Source organism: Hyaena hyaena, unplaced genomic scaffold (assembly GCF_003009895.1).
Source record: "Hyaena hyaena isolate Hyena2069 unplaced genomic scaffold, ASM300989v1 scaffold_98, whole genome shotgun sequence".
Taxonomy (NCBI): Eukaryota; Metazoa; Chordata; class Mammalia; order Carnivora; family Hyaenidae; genus Hyaena; species Hyaena hyaena.
This window is the reverse complement of record NW_024080730.1, coordinates 955,741-982,015: the sequence shown is the minus strand read 5'-3', so window position 1 is coordinate 982,015 and position 26,275 is coordinate 955,741. Positions and strand designations below refer to the sequence as shown.

Here is a 26,275-nt window from a genome sequence, read left to right as displayed (position 1 = left end):
GGGGCTTGAACTCACAAACTGTGAGATCATGATCTGAGCCAAAGTCAGACGCTTAACTGACTCAGCCACCAGGCGTCCCCATGGAGACTTTCTTGAACAGAACTACCGTGAGTAATGATAAAACTGAAGCACAGAAAGTCTAAGCTTTTTGCTTGCTGTCATTCAGTGAAAAACTGAGGCTGGGATCTGAAGCCGGGCAGGTTACGCCACCACTCTCTTACAGGTGGAATCTAACAGGACCATATTCAAATAATACTGTTCATTCAACAACTAGGAGCTGGGCTCTGAGTGTATTATCAGCTATTTCTTCATAGAAAGCACCTGAGATGACCTGTGCCCTAAAACAAAAACCTGAGGCTTTAAATCTGCCCTTCTCCTAACTTAGTGTACCCACTGCCATGAGAAGCAGGGCACAGACCCTGCTTCACCCTTGATAATACTCCACAGAAGCAGGTGTGCCGTTTCCGGAGCTGTGCTCCATGGACACTAGGTCCCAAGTGACCTCAATCCACTGAAAAGGTGCTAGGTTCCCCCTATAAAACAATAGGCAACATATTTCCATCGTTGTCTGAAAACCATTTTCTAGGAATACCTTTGACTGAGGGTTCACAAATATTTTCTATAAAGGACTAGGCAGGGGGCACCTGGGTGGCTTAGTCAGTTAAGCGTCCGACTTTCGCTTGGGTCATGATCTCGCGGTTCGTGGGTTCGAGCCCCGCGTCTGGCTCTGTGCTGACTGCCAGCTCAGAGCCTGGAGCCTGTTTCAGTCTGTGACTCCCTCTCTCTCTGACCCTCCCCTGCTCACGCTGTCTCTCTCTCTCTCTCCTAGAAATAAATAAAAACATTTAAAAAAAAGGACTAGGCAGTAAATATTTCATGTGTGAGCCATACAGTTTCTGTTCCATTATTCAGCAGTGCAAAAGCAAGGAGAGGATACGTAACAAAAAGGTACAACTGTGTTCCAATAAAACTTTATTTACAAAAGCACACAGAGCTAGGCTGCCCTAGGCTGTAAGCTCCTTGAGAAGGAGGCTTGTGTCTTTATCTTTGTAACTTCAGCCCTAGCAACAAAAATTGTCCTGATTTTACCAAAGAGGAAATTAAAGCAGAGTCACAGACGTTGATTTTTGAGGAAGACAGGCATAGAACTACATACAGTTGGTTACTTGGGTGTATTTTCTCTTGTGAAGTGAACATAGATCCCGCACTTTTCACGTGAGATCTGAGCTCGTTGGGAAAATTAAAGCAAACACAAAGCAAAAGCATCTGTTCTTCACGAACTCTCCCAACTGGCCTGGGTCTCAGCAAACTTGTCTTTGCAGGGTGAATTCTACACAACTTGAAGCTAGGAGGTTGAATTGGAGATGGGGGCCATGCAGGCTCAAAACTGCATTTCAGGTGCTCCCAGAACTCAAGCGACAGCTTATCGTGTCTTTGCACACCCTCAGCTTTCCCCATCTGGTTGTTTCTTAGCCCAGGACTAGTTACAAAACAGTCTGAAAATAAAGCCTTTTGTTTATTCTCACTGAGATCATCCTTCACAGACTGTCTTCGGACTTGAGGGGAGAGAGAGTTTTACACAGATTGGGATTCAGCCACAACCAGTAATTTGCAAAGACGGCTTGGGCTTCCAAGCGAGGTCAAGTCCTTTTATCTTGTCCCATTGTTATCCCGCGTTCTTACAAGTAAACGTTTTGTGAGTCTGTTTCTGCATCTGTAAAATGGGGCATAGTGCTGTCGCAGACGCAAATCAGTGAACATGAACTTTCAGGTAAATCGCTGAACCAAGCGCTCAAAGCACAGTAGCCACCATCCCCACTGTTCGTGACTATTCGGACCCCCAGCGCCCATCACCGGGGGCTGGACAAAGCGTGAGGAGGAGGGCAGAGCTTTGCGTCACCCCTAGGGCTCGGGGCCCTGAGCATCGTCGGGGTCGGTCCAAGCTTCCCTTGTCCCAGCCCAGCACCCACACCCGGGCAGCCGCGGCCAAGCACCACCACTTCCGCCCGACACCCGTCCGAAAATAGCCGCTTCAAGCCGCTTCCGGCTTCGAGGACTGCGGAGCCGGAGCCGCCCCCTCGGGGGCGGGGTCTGCGGGAAGCCACGCCCCTCGCTTCCGGCTCACTTCCGGCTGCGCCTGGCACCGCCCGGCCGCTCCGGGCTCCGGCCGAGACTGCCCCGCCCCCCAGGGCCCGCCTCCAGTGACGTCAGTTCCGGGGCGGTTCGGGCGGGGCCGGCGCTAGGGCTGCTGCCCCGAGCAGTCCTGGCTCGCGTGCGCTGCTCCGCCGCCGGCCACGTCTCCACGTCGGGCCGCGGGCACTTCCCCGCCGTCCGACGGCCGCCCGGCCGCCGCAGCCTGCCGCGCCGGGTAAGGGGCCCGCGCCGCCGTCCGGGGAGCTGTTGTCACGGCTCCCCGGACCGGCTTGCGCCTGAGAGAGGGAGGTGGGGGCAGGAGGAGGCTTGAATCGGGGCTCGACAGGCAGGAGGGGGACGGAGGAAGGGTCAGTGGGGGCCCAGGGGCAAGACGGGACGACTGGAGGTGAGGAGCAGCAGAGCGGAAGGGACGGAGGGAGCCCGGTGGGGGCCGAGACTCCGAAGGGGCACGGACGGGGGTCCGAGAGGCTGCGGGGCGGGGAGGGCTGCGGGGAGGGGGGAATCCCAGACCGGAGAAGAGGCCCGGGTGGTTCGAGTTTGGGAGCGGAGGATGGGAGAGTCGGAACAGCCCTATGAGGGAACTCACAGGTCTTCCCGGGGCCAGGCTGGGCCCCAGGAGACGTTGCCCTCTGAGACGGAGGTGACCCAGGCCCGCTACCTGGGAGGGGGCTGTGCATTTGGATCCTCTCGCCCGCCTGCCTCCCCCTTGTGAGCCTGGTGGCTGCTTGCTGTGTGCCATCAACTCCCCGGCTGATAGGAGGATCCGCATCCACATGGCTCGCCATAAGACATAAACATCGTGCTTAGAAGTCTGCCTGTGCCAACGTGCAGTTATTTTTACCCCCTGCAGGAAGCATCTCTAAAATTCCAATAAAATCGGTGAGGAAAGTATTTAAATTACTAATTTCCCACGTACATGCTGGACTTGCTTGCAGACCAAGGAATGACAAATTTGCCCACACTGCCAGCAAACACTAGCCTTTGATCAGCTTTTGCCGTGATAACCAATACTTACAGAACCCTGGAAGCGAGCTTTGTGATTTAGACGATATTCACTTCTGCAGGTTTCCATCTGCCACACAGACCTATCCTTTAGACCACAGGGCACTGTCTATATACACAAAACCACAGACCTGCGTTCCTTGCATTCTGAGACCAAAGTTCAGCCAGGTGACGTGTCAGGATTAGCTCTCTGTGGTTTGCCCCATATTTGTTTCTGCATTTCCTGCTCCTTGGTATATATAGCTTCTCCAGCTTGGAGCGGGGGCCCAGGCCACGTTGCTGCTGGTAAATAATCACGAGTGATGGAATGTCAGGGTAACACTGTATAGTCCCTTACTAAGCCTAAGGATTACTTGTATCGGCTCTTAGGAACCTGACTAAGGCCAGAAAAAGGAATTCAGCAGTTTGGAGTCTGAGTCGATATAAACTCGTACACAGCACTCAGCGTACAAGAAACAGATTCAGGGGCGCCTGGGTGGCTTAGTCGGTTAAGCGTCCGACTTTCGCTTAGGTCATGATCTCGCGGTTCACGGGTTCGAGCCCCGCATCGGGCTCTGTGCTGACTGCCAGCTCAGAGCCTGGAGCCTATTTCAGAGTCTGTGTCTCCCTCTCTCTCTGACCCTCCCCTGCTCACGCTGTCTCTCTCTCTCCCCTAGAAATAAATAAAATTAAAAAGAAAAAAAACCATTCATAAAAGAGTTAAAAAAAAAATCAAACCAAGTTTGGGAACACAAGAATTCAGAGACTGGACATATTGGGAAGCATCGTGAGATCGTGGACCAGAAAAGGGTCCAGAAGTGGACACATATGGCCACAGCCTGGGGGTGCCTTTCTAAAGGGGGTGTCTCCTGTCTCAAGGGGTGCTGCTCTTTCCCTGCAGCACTTGGTGGGGAGCTGAGCCCTGAAGGAGGAACTCCCAGCACTGGCCCAACTCCTGTCTTTCCGTCTTCAGGTCTCCGGCTTAATCATAACTGAATTCTTGTTTAGTCCCTTACTGCCGCAGGGGTCTCTTTCCATCTGTTGTAGTCTGAGACCTTGGCCTGCCCGGTCTCCCTGCACCCTGAGAATGAGAACGACTGGCCAGACCCTCATTTAAGGCTTAACGGAAGTCTTAGCAAGACACTGTCATTTTACATCTTGTTCATGGTTTGTCCTTTGTGAGTCAACTTAGGAAGATTAGTGCAGGTCCCCGCACCCATGTATCTTGACATTTAGAATATGCTGTTGGAAACTGGAGGCAGGACCATTCCAGAGAGATGAAGTCACGGCCCAATGAGGGCCTGTTCTTGACTCTACGACAGCGACCAACTCCCAGTTCTGTGGGAGTGATCACCAGCCCCTCTGGCTGGGAGTAAATAAGCGGTGATGGTATCCAGTAGAAGTTTCCCGAGAAACTCGTGGAGTTTCCAGACAGTCTTAGATAAATGTTCCGTCTATGCACCCACCTTTGTGTTTGTAACTGTGTGTGTGATTGTACATGTATACACATGTAGCAATGTGCATGCACGTGTTTGTGCACTTGTGCATGTGCCTGTGTGTGTGTGCGCGCGCACTTGTGAGCATTTGTATTAGGGAGCAGGCCCATGTGGTCCTCACGCACTCACACATCATCTACTAATATCTGCTACTCTAGGTGATGAGCTGTTTCTTAATCTCCTGAGTTTACATTAAATATTCATCAATGAGATGATTCCATTTGTGCTGTTAATATCTCTGCATTACACTGTACTCCTGCTGCTTCTAAGGTTTTGGTTGGCTCCTAGAAAGAGGAGTTTCTCTAGATCATTAAAATCTATACGTGAAACTATATCGAGTAGGATTACTCTGTGCCTTTCTGCCTGATAGCTCAAAGTACTTGAAGAAAATCAGACATTGTTTCCTTAGGTTGGAGCCTTTCAGAAATGTTCTCCAAAAGCAATATAAGCTGGTGTTAAAAAAAAAAAAAAAAAAAAAAGACCTATATGTAGGAGAAAATGAGACTCACCAGGAAATTCATTCCTGGTGAATACAGTGTTACACTTTATTAATGGTCCACTGTAAGTCTCTCTAGATCCCTTAACAAACATCTATTTAAATAAAAATAGTATCGGGGCACCTGGGTGGCCCAGTCGGTTAAGCGTCCGACTTTGGCTCAGGTTATGATCTCATAGGTCATGAGTTCGAGCCCCACATCAGGCTCTGTGCTGACAGCTTAGAGCCTGGAGCCTGCTTCAGATTCTGTGTCTCCCTCTCTCTCTGCCCCTCGCCAACTCGTGCTTTGTCTCTCTCTGTCTCTCAAAAATGAATAAACATTAAAAAAATATATCCTGACATTGAAAGTTTTGATATACGTTGTCATTTTCCCAGGATAATGATCTATTTAATGCTGCTATTTCAGTGTCCCCTTCCTCCCTGAGTTCTTCCCCTGTGCTTCTCCTAAGGAGTGTTTACTGTTCTCAAACCCTAGATGCGTCTGCCGCCAGAGTGGGGCGTCTGCGCAAGTCGCTCCCGTGCCACAGAGCATGGCCTGGGAGTGCTCCTCGCAGCTGCCCTCCCGCCCTGCACGGCCAGACCGCACCCGGCCAGCGCACGGTGCCCAGCCCGCAGCATGCCCTGAGCAGCTGCCTCTGGTGAGTGTCCGCCGTCCTGCAGGCAGGGCCACCTGCCCGGTGTGGGGACAGTGGGCCCGAGGGCGCTTTGCCAACAGAGTGGGAAAAGGACTAGAGCAAAAAGGAAAGACATCGAAGCCCCGAGGGGGCCCTGTTCCGTGGTGCTTCTGAGGTAGACCAGGAGGGTGGTCCACGAGCATGCCTGCGAGCATGTGGTCCTCAGTGGCCCTTCCTGTGCTTGTGACGCAGAGGCCAGATGCCACAAGAGGTTTTCTCTTGACCTCGTGTCTAAATAGCGAAATGCTTGCGGGCACCCGTCTTTGCGGGGGGGGGGGGGGGGGGGGGGGGGGGCGGGGGATGCTGCCCCTCGCTGATGCTGGGGGGGAGGAGCCTGCTCACAGTCGGGGACCAGGGAGGGGCCGCCTAGAGGCTGCCCCCAGACCAAAAACAAGACTGTCGCCTCTGTTCTGCCCGAGGAACCAAAAAGAAAGAGGAAATTGTTGGCCACAGCGGATCAGTCCCTCCCCACCGTATCAGCTCTGAAGTTCACTAAGGGCTAGAGCAGCGTTGGCAGACTATGGCCCGAGGGCCAAGTCCCGCCTGGCTGCCTCTTTTTGTACATAAAGTTTTATTGGGCCGCAGCCACGCCCACTCTCAGGTCCCCAGCGGCTCCTGCTGCCACAGCCGACTTGAGTCCCTGAGACAGAGCCCGTGTGGCCCCCGAAACCTAAGACATTTGCTGTCCAGCTCTTTACTGACAAAGTTTGCTGACCCTGTCCTAGGGATGGGCAGCGAGGGGGACAACAGAACATTCAGGAAGCCCAGGTCTCAGCACCACCCCACCCCAGCAGACCCCCCGACCCTGGCCTCATACGGGGACCAGGCTGAGTTCAGCAGTGGGAGCATTTCAGATGCGTTCAGTGGACGTGACTGGCCAAAGAAAGAGCCATTTAAATACATTTATTTACCGAGAGCCCAGCTGCGCGGCCTCAGCTCGTGGGGGAGGATGAGTTCTTTGTTCCTGAAACCTTCTAGTTTCAATTCTTGCCTCTCACGATATTGTGATTTTCTTCTGATTCTTCCCTCCCCACCCCACCCCCACTGGTTTCTGTCAGAACAAAGAATGCCTTTTGCATTCTAGAAAACAGATGTAAATCTGTGGTTTGTGGGGCTAAGTCCTCTAAACCTGGAAGCTACCAGAGGCCTTACGGACAGTGTTGGATGGAAGGTGCAACTTAAAGCTAGAAGAAAGCTGGGGACTCCCGCAAAGGGGCGAGAAGCATCGAGGAATGCGCCAGCCGTCTGGAAGAGTTTGTCCTCGACGGACTTTCCCAGTCACCAGGCCTTTTCACAGCAAGCTCCTAGCTCGTGCGTGGGAGGCAGAAAGACACCATGTGACCACACACCCCTTCCTGCTGCCCAGGGCCCGCGTTGCGTAGCCCCCCGCAAGGCTGGAAGTGCTTGCTGGGGTGGATCAGAGCCTGCGGGGATTTCACGTGCCCGGTGCGGGTGGGGCCATCGGAGAGAGTCAGAAGGGCCAGATTTTGAGGGCCACCTTGGCCATGGTAACGAGCTTTGGGATACTATGGGTTTAAGCAATGGAAGCAGGGTCACCTTGGTGGGTTACAAGGATCTTTCTGGAAGCTGTGGGGTGGCATGTGGATCGGGGCCGGGATGGGATGCTTGAAGGTGATTCATTCGTGACTCGGGGCTGCTAGGAAGACCGTGAGCCCGCCCCGCTCGCCAGCAGCCGGCCTGGTTGTGGGCCACGGAGTGCAGTGAGCAGCGTCCCTGCTGGGCAGGGAGTTGATCGGGACGTTTTCACGTGGCCCAGGGGCTCCCTTCCGTGATGTTTTGTGCAACTCAGAACTTCATGGCGAGGTCCAGTGGAAAGACCAAAGGCCTCGGGTGTCTTCAGGCAGGACTGATTTCGGAGGTGCCCTTAGGAGCCCCAGGCTCATTGCCTGCCCTCCAGCTCCCAGCATGCCCGGGGCCTGCTTGCCCTGTGCGCAGATCAAGTGTTCAGTCATGCGACCAAGCTCAGGCCTGCAGGGGCTCCCCCGCACATCCCAACTGCCCAGTGGTAGCCTGCCAGTCTCTGGGCTGGTCCCAGGTCTCGGCACACCATCCCCCTGCTTCTGGCCTTGATGCTCCCGCTCGCCTCCCCCGCCCCTTCCCCACCAAGTGGCTCCCATCCATCTTTCAGAACACAGCCCACTGTCGCTTTCCTAGGAAGCCTTCCCTGGCCACACCCCTCCTCCCACCAGAACTCAGGGCCTCCACACAGAGGGCCAGCCTCCAACTTACACGTCAAGGCCTTCCCATGTGCCACACCCTTCCTGCTTCCCAGCATGCAATCACACCTCTGCTCTTTGCGTGCAGCAACTTGCAGTGACCTCTTTTCTGTGTCTCCTACTGTGTGTCAGGCTCCCTGGAGGAAAGAGTTGTATGGCTTTCATCTTTTTGTTCTAGGTGTACTGCTCAGCACATGAGGAGGTGGGTGGATGGATGGATGGATGGATGGATGGATGGATGGATGGATGTGGTGGGTGGGTGGATGGATGGATGGATAGATGGATGGATGGATGGATAGGGTGTGGGTGGATAGATTGATGGATGGAATGTGGATAGATGGATGGATGAGGTGGGTGGATAGATGGATGGATGGATGGAATGAGTGGATAGATGGATGGTTGGTCAATAGGTGGACAGAGGATGGATGGATGAATGGATGGATGGGGTGGGTGGTGAATGGGTGGTTGGATGGATAGATGTGGTAGGTAGACAGATCGATGAATGGAAGGGTGGATGGAGGATGGATGGATGGATGGATGTTGGCTGGGTGGATTGATGGATGGGTGGGTGGATAATAGATGGGTGAATGAATGATACATGATGGTTAGATAGATGAATGGGTGATGGCTGCCTGGCTAGCTAAAGATATCTCCTATGGGAAAGGTGTGGTCAGCCATCATGGGCTGCACAGAAGTGTGTTGGGCCTGATATGTGACCTTGGCCAGACTTGGTGATCGAACGGCCTTGGCCCTGTGAGTGTGGTGAGTGCTCTTTCCCACCAGAAACTCTGGGTGGGAGAAGCACTTGGAAGATTGAGACACGGAGTGAAGTTGGGTCAAGGAGTGCTTTGAGCCGATCGAATATAGGCACTGGGCACATCACCAGACCACCATGGTTGGGACGTACCTCAGTCTCCCTGGGCGCCGGGCCCTGGCTGGAACACTCAGCTCAGTTTGCGCCCTGGACCTTCCAGAACCCTCCATGGCAGTCACAGTGCCATGTCCCATGTCCCAGGTGAGGCTGTGCATTACTGACCAGACTCCTTCTTTCTTGACCACAGATCCTTGAGCCCAGCAGCAGGGAATTGGTAGCAGCCTGAGGAGTGGCCAGCTGGGAGCCTCAGGGACCGCCCGGCCTCGCTCCTGGCTCACCCACAAGATGTGGACAGCCCTGGTGCTCGTTTGGATTTCCTTGTCCTTATCTGAAAGCCAAGTCCAGTCCCAGGATTCACGTAAGTGAGAAGGCCATGTGGTTGCCGGTCAGGCCTGCAGTGGTCCCAAAGCACTCTGAGCCCAGGGAACATGTGTGCAAGCCTAGGCCAGCGAGTTGGGAGCCCCGGAGCCGCCCAGGTGCTAGGCCGGGGAGGGCCATCAGGCCAGGCTTCTCTGAGGACTGGGCCGCTGAGCCCTGAGAGGGTTACTTGCTTGGCCCTGCAGAATTTCCTCTATAAACCCAAAGCCGTCACTGAGGAATTCGTCTGTTCATACGTCAAATATTTCACTACACTCCCGCTCTGTGCCAGGCACTGTTCATCTCCAGGAATTCCTGCCGCAGATCCTTTCCTAAAGCCAAGAATTCCTCTATGATGTGACCATCTGCACGTGGTTTGTCTGCTTTGTGAACCTGGGTGTGTGTGTGATGGGTTTTGTCAATGGTGAATCATACCTCTAGGGTCTAGGGTGATTTCACTCTGATGTTTGGGGAATTGGATCAAAGAAGGATCAAGCTCTTGAGCCTTAGATGGGCTCAGGGTTCAGAGGGGAAGGGAGTTTTTACTCAGAGTGCCAAGCACCTCTCCGTGGGCGATGGGCAGCAGCCTCAACGCGTGCGGGAGGAGTCCGGAGGGAAGCTTGCTCCCAGGTCTCACTCTCCCTGCGCTGGGGAGGAACGCCCCCCAGGCCAGGCCAGCGGGCAGGAAATTAAGACGCTTACTGAATAATTCCCCAGCACGTGATGGACAGTGACTGTATCTTTTTCTCCCTTTTCTGACTAAGGGCACTTAGTCTCCAACCAGAGGGCTAACTCAGCCCAGAATGCATCGGTGACGACAGCTGCAAGAGGCCTCAATGGGACGTCTGGGACCATGACCGTGCCTCCTGTCACACTGACCACAGGGACCCTGGTGGCCGACCCCAGCACTCCTGCAGCCACAGCAGGGAGCACCTTCAGGACAGACACGGGTGTGGAAGGTGCCTCTGACCCAGCAGCCTCGGGGGGACCCTCACCAGCGGCCCCGGCGTCCACATGGCGGACTTCAGCCCCTACCACTGCTCCTGGCACCCCCACGGCAGCGCCCACAGCGGCGGCCCCCGATGTTCGGACCACAGCTGGGGCCACAGCGAGTGCCAGCAGCCCGACAGGCACACACGGCCCTTCCACTGCCCGGCCCACGCGCCCCCCGAGTCACTCCGCAAGTCCCCCAGCACTTAACGTGTCCACACAAGGCCCCACCGTCCAGACGTCGACGGCCCGGCCTACGACTGGCACAGCAAGCAGGCCCACATCTCCCCTCGCCAGCACAGCCCCAGAGCCCACCCTCGGATCCACAGCTCCCACGTCCACGACGTCAGTGACCACCGCCAAGATGCAGGCCCCGGAGCCGGCTGCCAGCACTGTACCGACACCTGACCCCGGCCCGCCCCCCAGGGTGGAGTCCACGTCCCCCACGACGCAGCCAGGCCCCGCTCCGTCCCCCCAGGGAGCTGCGGGGCCAAGCGGCACGCCCCCAACTCCAGAGCAGGTGCGACCCGAAACCCCGCCTGGTGCCGCTTCCACCACCCCGACCCCCGGGAGTTCGGGGGGCCCCCCCAAGGTGCCAGCCTCAGCCCTGTGCCCGCTCGGCACGCAGGGCCCGTACCTGGTGGTCACCACTGAGCCCCTGGCCCGGGCTCTGGTGAACACAAGCTTCCTCCTGGCGGTGCTCTTGCTCGGGGTGACGCTCTTCATCGTGGCGCTGGCCCTTCTGCTTCTGCAAGCCTACGAAGGCTACCGCAAGAAGGAGTACACGCAGGTGGACTACCTGATCAACGGCATGTACGCGGACTCCGAGATGTGAGGGGCCCACCCCGCCTTCCATTTCGCCTCTGAGGCCAAACCAAGTGCTTCCAGATTCTTTGGGTGCAGGTAGGACGTACGCCGGACGCCCAAACGCACCGACTTGCAGTCGGCCGGACTCCGCGAGCACACCAGAGTTGCTTTGTTCATATTTATTTTTGTAAACAATCATGTTAACGGAGCAGGCAGCGGCCCCGTGTGGGCAGGCCCGGCCCAGCCCCAGTGGCCATCCTGCCCGGAATTAAAGCAACAACCGCTTTGCATTCAGACCCGTGTATCCCCGTTTGTGACGCCGCGTCCCGTCCACCACTGTGCCCCAGGGTGGGGGTGGGGTGCTTGACTGTGACATCGGCCCTGGGTCCACCATGTCTGCGCCGCTCCCGGGGGCTTCGCTCTGACTCCCGACGCTGCCCAGCACTCCGGGGGGTTGGGGGGTGGTCTTGGGCGTCTCTGGCACCACGTGGGCCAAAAGGACGGAGGCTTTTTCCTTTTTTTTTTTTTTGTTTTTATTTCTGAGAGAGAGAGAGAGACAGCGTGAACAGGGGAGGGGCAGAGAGAGAGGGAGACACAGAATCCAAAACAGGTTCCAGGCTCTGAGCTGGCAGCACAGGGCCTGACATGGGGCTCGAACCCACGAACTGTGAGATCATGACCTGAGCTGAAGTCAGATGCTTAACCGACTGAGCCACCCAGGCGCCCCGGACGGAGCCTTTTTCACAGACGACGCTCTTCCAAGGTGCTCAGGGGCACAAGCTTAGAGCCGGATTTGGGCACGAGAGAGCTGAATCCAACGTGGAGAACACACGTGAGCCCCACACTGTGGCTGGGTCGGCCTGCACCTGCTCCCCACCCAGGCCAGAGCGCTCCCAGGGCAATCTCTCCAGAGTAAGGTGACATCCCTGGGCTCCCCTCTTCCAAACAGCCCTCAGAGCCGATGCTAAGTTCCCGTCGGGCCAGTCGCGGCCCCCGTGCCTGACGTGCTAACCCACTTATCCCCCACCTCAACCCCAAGAGAGAGGCAGCGCGATCCCTGTTTAAAAGGTTGGGCCACTTGGGGCGCCTGGGTGGCTTAGTCGGTTAAGCGTCCGACTTTCGCTTAGGTCATGATCTCGCGGTTTGTGGGTTCGAGCCCCGCGTCAGGCTCTGTGCTGACTGCCAGCTCAGGGCCTGGAGCCTGTTTCAGTCTGTGACTCNAAAGAGGCAATTGCAACTGAATGTAATAAGTGGAATAACGTGATGATGATGATGGCGACAATAGGGATTTATGTTAATTAGATCATTCTCTCAACCACCCCTTGAGCTAGGTACCAATCTTATTCCTATTTTACCAGTGAAAACCTGAGGCTAGGGGCGCCTGGGTGGCTTAGTCGGTTAAGCGTCCGACTTTCGCTTAGGTCATGATCTCGCGGTTCGTGGGTTCGGTCCCCGCGTCCGGCTTTGTGCTGACTGCCAGCTCAGGGCCTGGAGCCTGTTTCAGTCTGTGACTCCCTCTCTCTCTGACCCTCCCCTGCTCACGCTGTCTCTCTCTTTCTCTCCTAGAAATAATAAAACATTAAAAAAAAAAATTTTTTTTTAAAAAATTAAAAAAAAAAAAAAAGGTTGGGCCACTGAGGCACGAAGGAAGGGGAGACGTACTCACACCCCGAGGGCCAGAATCAGGGTGAAACCCTACCTACCACTCACCTGCCCAGGTTGAACGTGGCCTTGAGTCTTTCTCTGCCTACCTGCCCAAGACAGTGAGAGCTGTGTTCCCAGACCAGGTGTGCAGCTCCTAACTGTGTGACTTGGAGCACGTGTGGAATATTCTGGAACACGGCTCCTCCATCTATGAAATGGGGAGACATAGAATAATCTGTTGTGGACCCAGGGCTGTGGGGCCTGGCTTTTTCGGCGGAGGGGAGTCAACTCTTGCTTCTCAAGTGCTCTGAACCCTGAAGAAACCATTAAAAAAATTTTTTTAAATGTTTATTTAGTTTTGAGAGAGAGAAAGTGAGAGACAAAGTGCAGAGGGGCAGAGAGAGGGAGACACAGAATCCAAAGCAGCTCCAGGCTCTGAACTGTCAGCACAGAGTCTGATGCGGGGCTTGAACCCATGGACCGCGAGATCATAACCTGAGCTGAAGTTGGATGCTTAACCAACTGAGCCACCCAGGCGCCCCCAAGAAGAGACCATTTTTGACTCGAGTCCCCAGTTTCTGAACACAGAGATCTGAGGCAGCCCTGGGCATCTAGCTTCTCTTCATTCAAATTCTGCCTCCTCCAAAAGAACTTCTTGTTTTTTTAGGTTTGTTTATTTTTGAGAGAGAAACAGAGCATGAGTAGGGGAGGGGCAGAGAGAAAGGGAGACGCAGAATGAAGCAGCTCCAGGCTCTGAGCTGTCAGCACAGAGCCCGACGCAGAGCTCCAACTCACAGACCGTTGAGATCATGACCTGAGCCAAAGTCAGATGCTTAACCGGCTGGGCCACCCATGTGCCCCCAGAAAGGACTTCTAAGGGCCCATAATAAAAGACAAAGATAGTCAACTCCCAAACAACTTGAAATCACATAGGAGCCAAAGATGGAGAAATCTAGAGTTGGGAGAAAGGATGAGAACATCCACATGGTCCTCACCTGTCTTCCAGCTCCATCCAGTCTCCTCCGTTTGTCTGTCCTCACTGGTCTGTCCGGCAGCCCCCTTTCTCCACTCAGGCCTCCACCGGTCTCCGAGCCACGCTGTGTGTCCCAATGGCTGGGCTCCAACCAGCCTGTGCCCCTTGTGTCTACCTTCCCCAGCGGACGCCACCACACGCCCGAGCTCATCTGCCTCTGTGATCACAGGTGCCGGCGCTGGCTGTCCCCAGAAGCGCGCCTGTTCCATCCCTGGCTCCCCTGAGAGCAGCCTCCATGCCTCCTTCCTTAGGGATCATATTTCTGACCATCCGCTGTTCTCCCAGGGCGGGGGGAGGGGGCGCAGGTGCCTCAAGCTCAGAGCCCCCGGAGCATGTGGAGTCCTGTGCTTCAGCCTTCAGTCCCATCAACCACCCCATATATGCTTTTGATTTTAAGATTTTGCTTATTCATTCATTATTTATTTATTTATTATTTATTTTAATGTTTAGTTTTATTTTTGAGGAAGCACGAGTTGAGGGAGGTGCAGCGAGAAATGGGGACAGAGAATTGGAATGCAGGGTTTGAACTCACCAACCGTGATACCATGATCTAGCCGAAGTCGCGTGCTCCCCTGACTGAGGCAGCCAGGCGCCCCTTTAAGATTTGGGTTTGTTTGTTTTTTTTAAATATTTTTATTTATTTCTAGGAGAGAGAGACAGCGTGAGCAGGGGAGGGTCAGAGAGAGGGAGACACAGACTCTGAAATAGGCTCCAAGCTCTGAGCCGGCAGTCAGCACAGGGCCCGACGCGGGGCTCGAACCCACGAACCGCGAGATCATGACCTGAGCAAAAGTCGAACGCTTAACCGACTAAGCCACCCAGGCGCCCCTAAGAGTTGGTTTTTAAGTGATCTCCACACCCAACATGGGGCTTGAACATGCAACCCCGAGATCAGGGGTCACGTGCTCCACTGGCTGAGACAGCCGGGCGCCCCGTCCCCACGTATCCTTATGAACGGGCTCCGGCTGCTGCTGCCCTGAGGGCCCCCCCTCCCCGGCCCCCGCCAACTGCCCGCCCCAACCCAGCCCTCCTCCACCCTGCAGCGGGGGTCCCTCAAAACACAAATGTGACCACACCTTTCCAGGCCAATATGCCTTCCCAAGATGAAGGCCCAGCCGCTCTGCCTGGGCTTCCAGACCAAGGCAAACCCTCCTGGCGGGTCCTGGCCAAGCGGAGCCCGAGGGAAAGAGCCAGTCTCCAGACAGCTCACGGGAGGCGGACACTGTCCAAATCTAGGGGCATCACGGGTTCCAGTCCCGGGCTATCTTCTGCCGTGGAGGCCACCAGACGGCCGTGAGCCAGGCAGCCATTCCCGGCCTGCTCGAAAGACCCGTTCAGCATTAGCTCATCAGGTATTTACTGAGCACCCACTGTTTGCCAACCAATTGGGGGTTAGAGATAAATTCACCTGCCCTGCGCACAGGGGCTCCGAGTGTGGCTGGTGCGTGGGAGTGAGGAACACAAGAAGGCAGGCTGTGGACAGCCAGCCTGTGACCCTCCCGGAAGGGCAGGGAAGGCTGCCTGGCAGAGGGGACCCAGAGCCTTTCTTCCTGGCCTTTTGCTCTGGTGGCAGGGGCTGCGGCCAGTTCAGTGCCCAGAGCAGCACTGACGCGGAGCCCCAGGGTCCCTGTTTGAGAGTCCGAATGAAGGCCGGGGTGCAGTGAAAATCGGATCCAGGGTTTGGCCCCAAAGTGTCTCTCCTCCCTCCAGGGAGGGGACCGAGGTGTGGGAAGGCCAAGGGGCTTGCCCAAGACCACCCTCCAAGCACATGGCAGGACAGGCTTCCCTGGGAAGCACAGGCAGCCGGGCGCCCGAGGCAAGCAGCCAACCCGGTTCCTCCGGGGACAGCCCTGCGCAGCCGGGCCAAGGAGGTGCGGGGGCTCCCCCTGGCGGCCCAGCCTCCGTCCCGCATCCTGGGTGCTCTCCTGGCCGCGCCTGCACCCCCCTCCCCCTCCTGCTTTCCCGGAGCGGGGACCCCGCCCGCCTAGCTCCCCCTGCACGGGGCGCCTTCTGGTAACCGCACGGACGAGGCCTCCTCCCTGCCTGCTCCCAGGGGTGTCTTACTGTAGGACACTGTTCCCGGCAAAATTGTCATCTGGGCCTCTGATGGTCTCCCCGCAGAAGGAAGCCAGGAGATCAGGGAGAGCCCTGCGACCTCACACACGGACCTTGTGCTTCCCACCCAGAACCAACCAGTGGGGTCCTGCGCAAGGCATCCATGTCCACGCTCAGCCACGATTTTTATGCCTCCAAAATATCTCTCCGCTCCAAAATCAGAGAGACCAACGTCCGTGCAGCACAGGGACTGATCATAGGTAAGATTTTTTGAGCACTTACTACCTACCGGCCTTGGAGCGTAGTGTAGCTATCATCTCATTTAATTAACTCAGACTTCGGTCTTTGGGTTCCCCACCCCCCCACACAACTCATCCTCCCGGCGGCCAGAGAGACGGTTTACTAATACAACCCGGGGTGCCTGGGTGGCTCAGACAGTCAGGGATTCAGGCAGAGGGAGGAGGGACCGCAGAGCCCACGGACAGAGAGACGCTGGTGAGTGTGGACCGCAGAAGGGGAGGAGGGAGTGGGAGAGACAGTGGGGACAGGCCCAGAGGACACGGCCAGCGGGGAGCAGGGGGAGGGGGTACTCTGCAGAAGAACAAAGTCACCGATTTCGGGTTTCAAACTAATTTTGTGACACTCAAGTCTTTACAAAGTGGAGGGGACCCTCTGGGGGACAAGCCTTTACAGATGAAGTGGCGTGCTGTCTGGGGTTCACTGTTTTTCAAGTGGGCTCCAAGCCTACGAACACAGGGCTCGAACTCACGACCTAAGGTTAAGAGCCACATGCTTCACCCACCGAAGCAGCCAGGCGCCCTGGGACCCCCTTTGAAACACTTCAGCACGAGGGGGAGGTGCTGGGGGCAAAGGTACCAGAGGCGGCATGTCGTTGCTACGGAACATGATTGGGGGGCTCAGTGGGGTCCGCTTCCTACTCCCTCTCTGTGCATGTCTGGAAATTTCCACGATGACAAGTTGAAAGAAGAGAAAGGAAGGAAGAAGTGGAGTCACCCATTTAAATCTCTTAAGTAAATGATGGCTCTGGTTGCGACACTACACGGAGGGCAGGCTGGGGCGACGCCCCAGGGCCTGGACCTCCCCGGCAGCAGCGAGGACCTGGCTTGGACCAGGGTGTGTCCCCGGAGGGGGAGACGCAGAAGGTGGGGACATGTTTTGGAAGATGAGTCAACAGGACCTGCACTGGTTCTTTGCACGCCCTGCACCCGCACTCACACAGAGCAGAAGCCAGAGTGACCTCTCCATGTAGGGCTCACGGGGCTGGGATGGGGGGACGTCCTTTCCAGGAAATGGGGAGCAGTGCACCCCTATTCTTAGCACGCTGCACATGAGCTCATTTAACCCTTGCTACCGCCCTATGAGACAAGTGTCATTCTCATCATCACTCCCACCCCACAGAGGGGAAACTGAGGCCCGAGAATTGGTGAACCTGCCCAAGGTCAAACAGCAGGGGCAGCGTGAGGACCTGGCGGGTTTCTGTGCTTCTGGCTCCACCGACTCCTGCTGGGAGATGTGGGGGTATGTGGGCAGGGAATCCTAAGATTTCTGGCGGCGTCAGCAGAACGTGGGACATGAGTCTGTGGGCCAGGAAGGCTCCCACGGGAAAGACACGTGGGAGCCATCAGCAGAGATGGCGTTTGAAGCCAGGAGGCCAGCGCAGGTGACCTGAGGAGAGAGAAGGGGGACCCTCTCCCGCCAGGAGAAGTGTGGCGTCCTGGAATTGGGGAGATGTGGCCCAGGGCTGGGTGAGATAGGGACCACGGAGTGGCTGCGTGTTCAGGCTGGTGGCCTTGGTGAGGCGGCCTCAGCAAAGTGCATGGGGAGGGTGAAGAAGGAAGGCGGGTGGGCAGGAGGCAGTGACCTCGGGCAACAATTTAAGAGATGTTTTGCCGGCCATGGGGGTGGGAGGAGGGTCAGGGCAGCAGGCCGAGGTGCCCAGGGGACCAAGAAGGATATTTTCAAAGTTTGGCGTAGTTAGCGGTACAGTGTTGAGTAAGTTTCAAGTGTACAATCTAGTGATTCAACAACTCCGTACGTTATTCAGTGCTCATCATCATAAGTGTGCTCTGAATCCCCAAGAAGGATTTTTTTTTTAATGTTTATGTTATTTTTGAGAGAGACGGAGCGTGAGCAGGGGAGGAGCAGAGAGAGAGAGAGAGAGGGAGAGAGAATCCCAAGCAGGCTCCATGCTGTCAGCACAGAGCCCCATGCGGGGCTCAAACTCTCAAACCATGAGGCCATGACCCGAGCTGAAACTGAGTCGGACGCTTAGCGGACTGAGCCCCCCAGGCGCCCGCAAGAGGGGCTGTTTCTTAGACAGAGATCCTAGAGCACCAAACTGTGCTCACTGCCTCCCCGCACAGTAGGAAGCACTGTTGTGCCCATTTCCAGATGGGAAAACTGAGGGCAGGAGGTGAGGTGGCTTGCCCAAGGCCACACAGGTAAGGGTTGAGCCAGGCTCCAGGCCCAATCCATCTGGCTCCAAGTCCCACACTCCCACCGCCAAACTGACCGGGACACCAGGCTGGCATTCTCAGGGAATACGTGCACTGGGTCCCCTAAGCAGGGTGCGCGACGGGGCTCGGTTCCACCTTGCTGAGTGCGGAGTTACCCGGTGTGACAGGGCACTGCGCAGGGGGGCAGGTGCACAGGCGTCCCGCTAAACAGGAGACAGGAGGGGACTCCCAGGGGAGGTCCTGGGCCCTGTAACCGGAAAGGCATGGAAGAGGGAGGAGACCCTGCCCCCACGCCCCGCCTCTCTCCCGAAGCTTTGGGAGACCCCCCCCCCCAGCGCAGCATCTTGAGAGCCCCAGAGAGCAGCTCCGCTTTATCCCGTGAGCCCTGAGCAGCCTTGGTCTCAGGGAAGCTCGGATTGCAAGGGACAGGAAGCCCCGGGCCTTCCCAAAGGGAGGGGGATTTGTGCACAGATAGAAGAGCCAGGACCCTCGGGAGCAGCGCTGCCCACCCCTCTCCGTTTCTTCTCTCTGCGCATCTCCATTCTCCTCCCGGCAGAGCCCGTGCCTCTGTAGGACTTAGGGTCTGTGTTCTCCAAGGGACTCTGGCTTGTCACCTTGGCATCAGCACCGGCCCGTCTAAGGGGCACTGTCCCACTCACGGGGCCTCCTACTGACCAATCCGCTGTGGGCAGGAGGCGGTGCCTAGTGGGCTGGGGTGCAGCCCGGATGTTAAGAAAAGAGGGTGGGGACACCTGAGTGGCTCAGTCACTTAAGCGTCTGACTTCAGGCCAGGTCACCGTCTCACAGTTCGTGGGTTCGAGCCCCGCGTCGGGCTCTGTGCTGACAGCTCAGAGCCTGGAGCTGCTTCAGATTCTGTCTCCCTCTCTCTACACATCCTCCACTCACACTCTGTCTCTTTCTCTGTCTCTCAAAAATAAATAAATATTTTTTAAAAATTTTAAAAATCTTGCATTTTACGTAACATAAAATTCACCATCTTCACCATCTGCAAGTGTGCGAGTTCAGTGGCACCAAGCTCATTCACGGTGTTGTGTAACCAACCACCACTATCTGTCTCTAGAACTTTTTCATCATCCCAAACAGAAACTCTGTACTCATTAGGCAATAACTCTCCCTTCCCCTCCCCCAGCCCCTGGCGCCCTCTACCCGACTTCCCGTCTCTATGAATTTGCCTGTTCTAGACCGTAGGATCGTTAAGTAGAACCACACAATACTGACCTTCCGTTTCTAATTGTAGTCATTTGTTCTTTTTTTTTCCCTTAATCTGCTGAGGGTTGGTCAATTCTGTAGATCTTTCAAAAAGCCTATTCTTGGTTTCATGGCTTTCCTCGACTGTCCTTCAGTCCTCCATTGCGCTCACCTCTATTCTGATCCTTACTATTTCCCTTTCTTCTGCTGGCTTTGGGCTTGGTTTGCTCTTCTTTTCCTAGTTCTTTAAGGTACATGCCTAGGTTACTGACTTGAGATCTTTCTTCCTTTGTAATACAGGCATTGATTGCTGTGACTGTCCCTCGTGGTGCTCATCTCTGACTTCCCTTGCAATTGCTTCTTTGTCTGATTGATTGTTTAAGAGGGTATTGCTTGAGCCCCTGGGGAGCTCAGTTGGTTAAGCGTCCAACTCTTGATTTTGGCTCAGGTCGTGATCTCACGGTTTGTAAGCTGGAGCCCTGCATCAGGCTCTATGCTGACAGCTTGGAGCCTGCTTGGGATTCTCGCTCTCCCTCTTTCTCTGCCCCTTCTCCAATTCGCCCCCCCAATAAATAAACAAATATTTTTTTTTTAAAAAAAGGAAGTGTGTTGTCTGAGTTCCACATATTTGTGAATCTTCCAATTTTCTTTTTGTTTTTGATTGTCACTCTCATTCCCTTGTGATCAGAAAAAAACATACTTTGCATCGTTTCAGTCTTTTGATTTATTAAGACTTGTTTTGCGGCCCAACATGTGATCTGTCCTGAAGAATGTTCCACGTGAACTTGAGAAGAACATGCATTCAGCTGTTTTCAGGTAGAGTGTTCTCTATTATCTCTGCTATGTCCAGTTGGTTTATAATGTTGTTCAAGTCTTCCTTATTGGTCTTACCTTTCATTGTTCTATCCTTTATTGAAAGTGAGGTATTGAAATCTCCCACTGTTTGGTAGAGCTGTCTATATTGCTTTCAGTTCTGTCCATTTTTGCTTCATATATATTTTAGGGCTCCTTTGTTAGGTAGGTATATGTTTATAAGCACTAGATCTTCTTGCTGGATTGAATTTTTTATCAATATGTAATGTCCTTATTATCTCTTATAACCTTTTTGCCTTACAGTCTATTGTGTCTGAAAATAATATAATCAGCTCTCTCTAGATTACTATTTGTGTGGAATATCTTTTTCCATCCTTTTACTTTAACTTCTCTGTGTCTTTGTATCTGAAGTGAGTCTCTTATAGACAGCATATAGACAGATCATATACTGATACCCAATCTTCCCATCTCTCCCTTTTAGTTGGAGAATGTAAGCCATTTACATTTAAAGTAATTACTTATAAGGAAGGATTTACTGTGCCATTTAGCTATTTGTTTTCTGTTTTATGTCTTCCTGCTCTTCAATTTTCCCATTACTGCCTCTTTTCATATTTAGTTGATTTTTCATAGAAGGCTATTTTGATTCCCTTCCTCTTTCCTTTTCTGTATTTTTGTAGTTATTTTCTCAGTAGTTACTTTGGGAATTACAATTAACTTCTTAGCCTCATAACAACCTAGTCTGAATAATACCAACTTTGTTTCAACAGTATATCAACATTCTGCCCTGTCCCTTCTTCTGTATGTTATTGCCACAGATTACATCTTCATATATTGCTCATTAAAATAGATTTACAATTATTGTGTTATGCACTCGTCTTTTAAATCATATATGAAAAAAAGATGAGTTACAAATTGAAAATACAATAACACTGGCCTCTGTATTTACCTACGTTACATTTACTGATGTTCTTTGTGGTTTTAAGAACAGTCTGGTGTTCTTTCAATTAAGCCTGAAGGACTCCCTTTAGCATTTCTTGTAGAGACGTTCCACTGGCAATAAACTCTGTCAGCTATTGTTTACCTGGAAATATCTGAATTTCTCTTTCATTCTTGAAGGAGGAGAGTTTTGCTGGGTATAGAATTCTTGATTGAGTTATTTTTCTTTCAGGACTTCACATATGTCATCTCACTGCCTTCTGGATTCTGTAGTTTCTGAGGAGAAACCAGGTGGCTATCTTTTTGAGGATTCCTTGTATGTGGTAAATTGCTGCACACTTGCTGCTTTCAAAGTTCTCTGTCTTTAGATTCTGACAATTTCATGTGGACAATTTAATGTGTCTGAGTGTGGATCTCTTTAGTTTATGCTGCTTGGGATTTGTTGAGCTTCTTAGATATGTATATCCATGTCTTCTTCAGATTGACAGCATTTTCAGCCATTATATCCTCAAATACTTTTCTGCTCCTTCCTCTCTCTTCTCCTTAGACTCCTATAGTGCATATATTCATGTGCTTGGTAGTGTCCTACAGGCCCCGTAGGTTCTGGTCATTTTTTTTTTAATTTTTAATGTTTGTTTATTTTTTTGAGAGAGACAGATAAGCAGAGGAGGGACATAGAGAGAGAGGGAGACCCAGAATCGGAAGCAGGCTCCAGGCTCTGAGCTGTGAGCACAGAGCCTGATGTGGGGCTTCAACTCATGAACCGTGAGATCATGACTTGAGCCAAAGTCAGACGCTTAACCAATGGAGCCACCCAGGTGCCCCGGTTCTGCTCATTTTTATTAATTCTTTTTTCTTTCTGCCCATCAGACTGTAGAGTTTCTTTTGTCTTATCTTTACATTCATTGATTCTTTTCTTCTGCCTGCCCACATCTGCTTTTGAGCCCCTCTGGTGAAGTTTTCATTTCAGTTCTTATACTTTTCAGCTCCAGAATTTCTATTTCATTGCTTTTTGTGTCTTCTGTCTCTTAACTGATATTTTCATTTTCTTCAAACATCATTTTCCTGATTTTTTTTTTTTTGTTGTTCTTTGTCCATTAGTCCCTTTCACTCATTGAGCATACTTAAGAAGAATCGATTTCATGTTCTTGACCGGCAATGCCAGTGTCTAGGCTTCCTAGGGGACGTCACCTGTCAAAATGTTATTCCTGTGAATGGGCCACGTTTTCCTGTTTTTTTGTATGTTTTCTAATTTTAGTTGAGACATGGATGTTGTGACTACGCTAATGAAATAACTCTGTAAATCTGATGCTGCCACCCCTCAGGGATTGCTGGCGTTTGCTAGTTGAGGCTTGGCATTTGTGACTCTTCCAAACTATTCTTGCAAAGTGTGTGTTCCTTATTGTGCATGGTCAGGGAAGTTTCTGTTCCATTAAATCTATGGTCAGCCAGTGACCTGACAAAGATTTTTTAAACGTCTGACACACACACACACACACACACACACAGGTTTTTTTTTTTTCTCTTTTTGTCTCTTTAAATCTCCCCATAGATCCTGCCAGGGAATCTCAGCTTCTACACTGAGAGGTCTGAAACCAAGGCAAACATCTGCACTCACCCCCAAAGCCACTGTCATGCCAACCCAAGTACAACCCCAAATAGGTGAAGAACAAGGACAGTACCGACCACCCTAGCCGAAGCCAGCCACTCCAGCAACACGGGACCCCACCCTCCCCCCTAGCCGTGGCAGGACTGAGGAACCAGGTGCTAGACGGGTCATGCACACTTCTGTCTGACCGAAGAATAGCAGCTTCTCTCTTCTGTGAGCATTCCTCTGATGGTTACAAGCGTCCGATTAGGTTTCAGAGATTCCCAATGGCTGGTTCAACACTTTCCTGCTCATCATTGCTTCCGTGGGAGGATCAACTCCTAGGGCTTCCTACGCTGCTGTTTTGTGTAACATCGCAATTGTGCGTACTATAATCACTAGCCTGCTACCACACATCTTGTCACTTGTTGCATTGTATTGGTTACAGGAAGCAAGTCACAGGTCCTTCCCACACTCCACACTCAAGGGGAGGGGATTGCACAAGGTCGCGAATATCGGGAAGCTGGGACAACCAAGGCCACCTTACTCTGTCCGCCACACTGCTGTAGTATTATGTCACTTCTTAACACACACACACACACACACACACACACACACACATATGTGAAAGAATGGGGAAAGTTCTGGAAAAAGATGCACTGAATTCTTAATAGAAGGCAAAGGACAAGCATTCTTTGCAGAACGTAAGGAAAAATAAAGAGGTAAATTTTTACTTTTTTGGAAGAAATGCATTTATTTATTTCTTTTTCTTCTTTTTTTTTTTATGAAGAAAATGCATTTAAAAATTAACCAAAAAATGGCTCAAGAGTTGTAAACATCAGGGTGCCTAGGTAGCTCAGGCGGTTAAGCATCCAACTGTTGACTTCACCTCAGGTCACGACCTCACAGTTCATGAGTGAGCCCTGTGTGATGCTCTGCACTGACAGTGCAGAGCCTGCTTGGGGTTCTCCCTCTCTACCCCTCCCCAACTGGTGTGCTTGCACATGTGCGTGCTCTCTCTCTCTCTCAAAATAAATAAACTTTAAAAAAAAATTGTAAACATTTTCAGAGGAGGGGAGATAAATATTAATATTTGAGCTGAGTCTGGAGTTCTTCAGAAAGAAGGACACATCTGTTAATTTAAGAATTTCAAGGGGCACCTGGGTGGCTCAGTTGGTTAAATGTCTGACTCTTGGTTTCAACTCAGGTCCTGATCTCATGGTTCATGAGTTCAAGCCCCGCACCGGCTTCCACACTGAGGATGCAAAGGCTACTTGGGATGCTGTGTTTCCCTGTCTCTCTCCTCCTCCCCTGCTTGCTCTCTCTCTCTCAAAAAATAAAGAAATAAACTTTAAAAAAAACCCAGAAGCCTTTTCATAACTAACTAACTAACTAACTAATAAATAAATAAATAAATAAAAATATGTTTATAAAAATAGTCTACTAAGATTTTGATTGAACTTGAGTTTACAGATCAATGGGGGGAAACAAACATCTGAACAACATTAACATTTCCAACCCACTAACAAGGTATGTGTCTCTACTTACCCAGGTGTACTTTCATTTCCCTCAATAATATTTTGTAGTTTTTGATGTGTAAGGCTTATGCATCTTTTATCTCATTTTTTCCTATTTCATTTTCGATGCTATTGCACATTGTATTACTTGTTATGAGTAGGTAGGAATACAGTCAGTTTTTGCATCCTGCTATCTTGCTAAACTCATTTATTCACAGCCTTTTTGTAGATCTCATTGGATTTTCAACACAGACAATCATGTCATTTGTGAATAAAGGCAGGTTTACTGCTTCCTTTCCAATCTGATGTCATTAATTTCTTTTTCTTGCCTGATTACGTTGTCCTGAAACTCCAGTACAATGTTGAATAGATATGATTTAAATGTTTATTTATTTTTGAGAGACAGAGCATGAGCAGGGGAGGGGCAGAGAGAGAGGGAGACACAGAATCGGAAGCAGGCTCTCGGCTCTGAGGCGTCAGCACAGAGCCCGACGCGGGGCTCGAACTCACAAGACTCTGAGTTGTGAGATCATGACCTGAGTCGAAGTTGGCCTCTTAACCCACTGAGCCACCCAGGAGCCCTGTAGATATGATTAAAGTAGACAGTTATGTATGATGTTAGCTGCAGGATTTTCATAGATGCCCTAATCAGATCCAGGAAGTTCCCTTTTATTCCTAGTTTGCTTACTGTGTTTATTGGGAATGGATGGTGGATTTTGTAAAATGCTTTATGCATCTATTGAGATGGTAATTTAAGTTTTCTCATTTGGTTTGTTAATATGGTAAATTACATTAATTTTCTTAAATTTCTCACTGTGAAGCTAGTGTTGGCTTAGAGTTAACACAACTTGGTCATGATATGTTATCCTTTTAATAAATCATTGGATTTGAAATGTGTTAAACTGAAAATGTGTTAAGAATGTTTGGATGATGGGGCTCCTGGGGGGCTCAGTTGGTTAAGTATCTGACTTCGGCTCAGGTCATGACGTCTCAGTTTGTGGGTTCAAGCCCCTCACATGGCTCTGTGCTGACAGCTGGGAGCCTGGAGCCTGCTTCGATTCTGTGTCTCCCAGTGTCTCTGCCCCTCCCCCACTCACGCTCTGTCTCTCTCAAAAATAAATAAACATTTAAAAATGAATAAACGTGGGGAGCCTGGGTGGCTTAGTCGGTTAAGCGTCTGACTTTCGCTTAGGTCATGATCTCACGGTTCGTGGGTTCCAGCCCCGCGTCAGGCTCTGTGCTGACTGCCAGCTCAGAGCCTGGAGCCTGTTTCAGTCTGTGTCTCCCTCTCTCTCTGACCCTCCCTGCTCATGCTGTGTCCCTCTCTCTCTCCTAGAAATAAATAAAACATTAAAAAAAAACCCAACAGATTAAAAATGAATAAACGTTAAAACAAAGTTTTAAATTAAAAAAAGAATGTGTTCCTGACCTGAAGATAGTGTCTGAAGAGGTTTATTGTTTGTTTATTTGTTTTTCCCTGTAATGTTTTGATTTCAAGATCAGAATAATTCTGGCCTCAAAGAATGAGTTAAGAAATATTCTCATGGGCTACATGGGTTAGAGGCATTAAGGAATCTACTCCTGAAATCATTATTGCACTTTATGCTAACTAACTTGGATGTAAATTTTAAAAAATGAGAAGGATATTGCAAGTTTAAGAAAAGTATATTCTGATTGGATATTATGTATCAGGTACTATTTCATTCACAAGTAGGGTCAGATCATATCTTATTAAAGAGCTTAATTTTTGCAAAGAAGAAGAAGGAGGAGAAGAAGGAGGAGGAATATTCTCACCTCTTCAATTTTATGGAAGATTTTGCATAGAAGTGGTGTGTTTTTTCCTTCCCTAAATGTTTGGTCAAATTCACTAGCAGAGCCATTTGGGCCTGGAGTTTATTTGTGGAAAGAATTTTAACTACAAATTAAATTTACCTAAT

The 26,275-nt window shown here is 51.8% G+C and overlaps 1 protein-coding gene across 4 annotated transcripts; it reads left to right on the top strand.

Moving 5' to 3' along the window:
• Nucleotides 1-2,237: 2,237 nt before the first annotated feature.
• Nucleotides 2,238-11,362, top strand: CUNH11orf24 (chromosome unknown C11orf24 homolog). Of its 4 annotated transcripts, XM_039235500.1 has the most exons (4): nt 2,238-2,368; nt 5,603-5,765; nt 9,100-9,270; nt 10,034-11,362. In XM_039235500.1, exons 3-4 carry the CDS (start codon nt 9,198-9,200, stop codon nt 11,092-11,094), a joined length of 1,134 nt encoding a protein of 377 aa, XP_039091431.1. In that variant the 5' UTR covers nt 2,238-2,368; nt 5,603-5,765; nt 9,100-9,197; the 3' UTR covers nt 11,095-11,362. The 4 variants fall into 4 exon arrangements, with proteins under 4 accessions (XP_039091431.1, XP_039091434.1, XP_039091433.1 ...); XM_039235503.1 differs by lacking the exons at nt 2,238-2,368; nt 5,603-5,765 and adding an exon at nt 6,878-7,253; XM_039235502.1 differs by lacking the exons at nt 2,238-2,368; nt 5,603-5,765 and adding an exon at nt 6,878-7,309.
• Nucleotides 11,363-26,275: the final 14,913 nt, after the last annotated feature.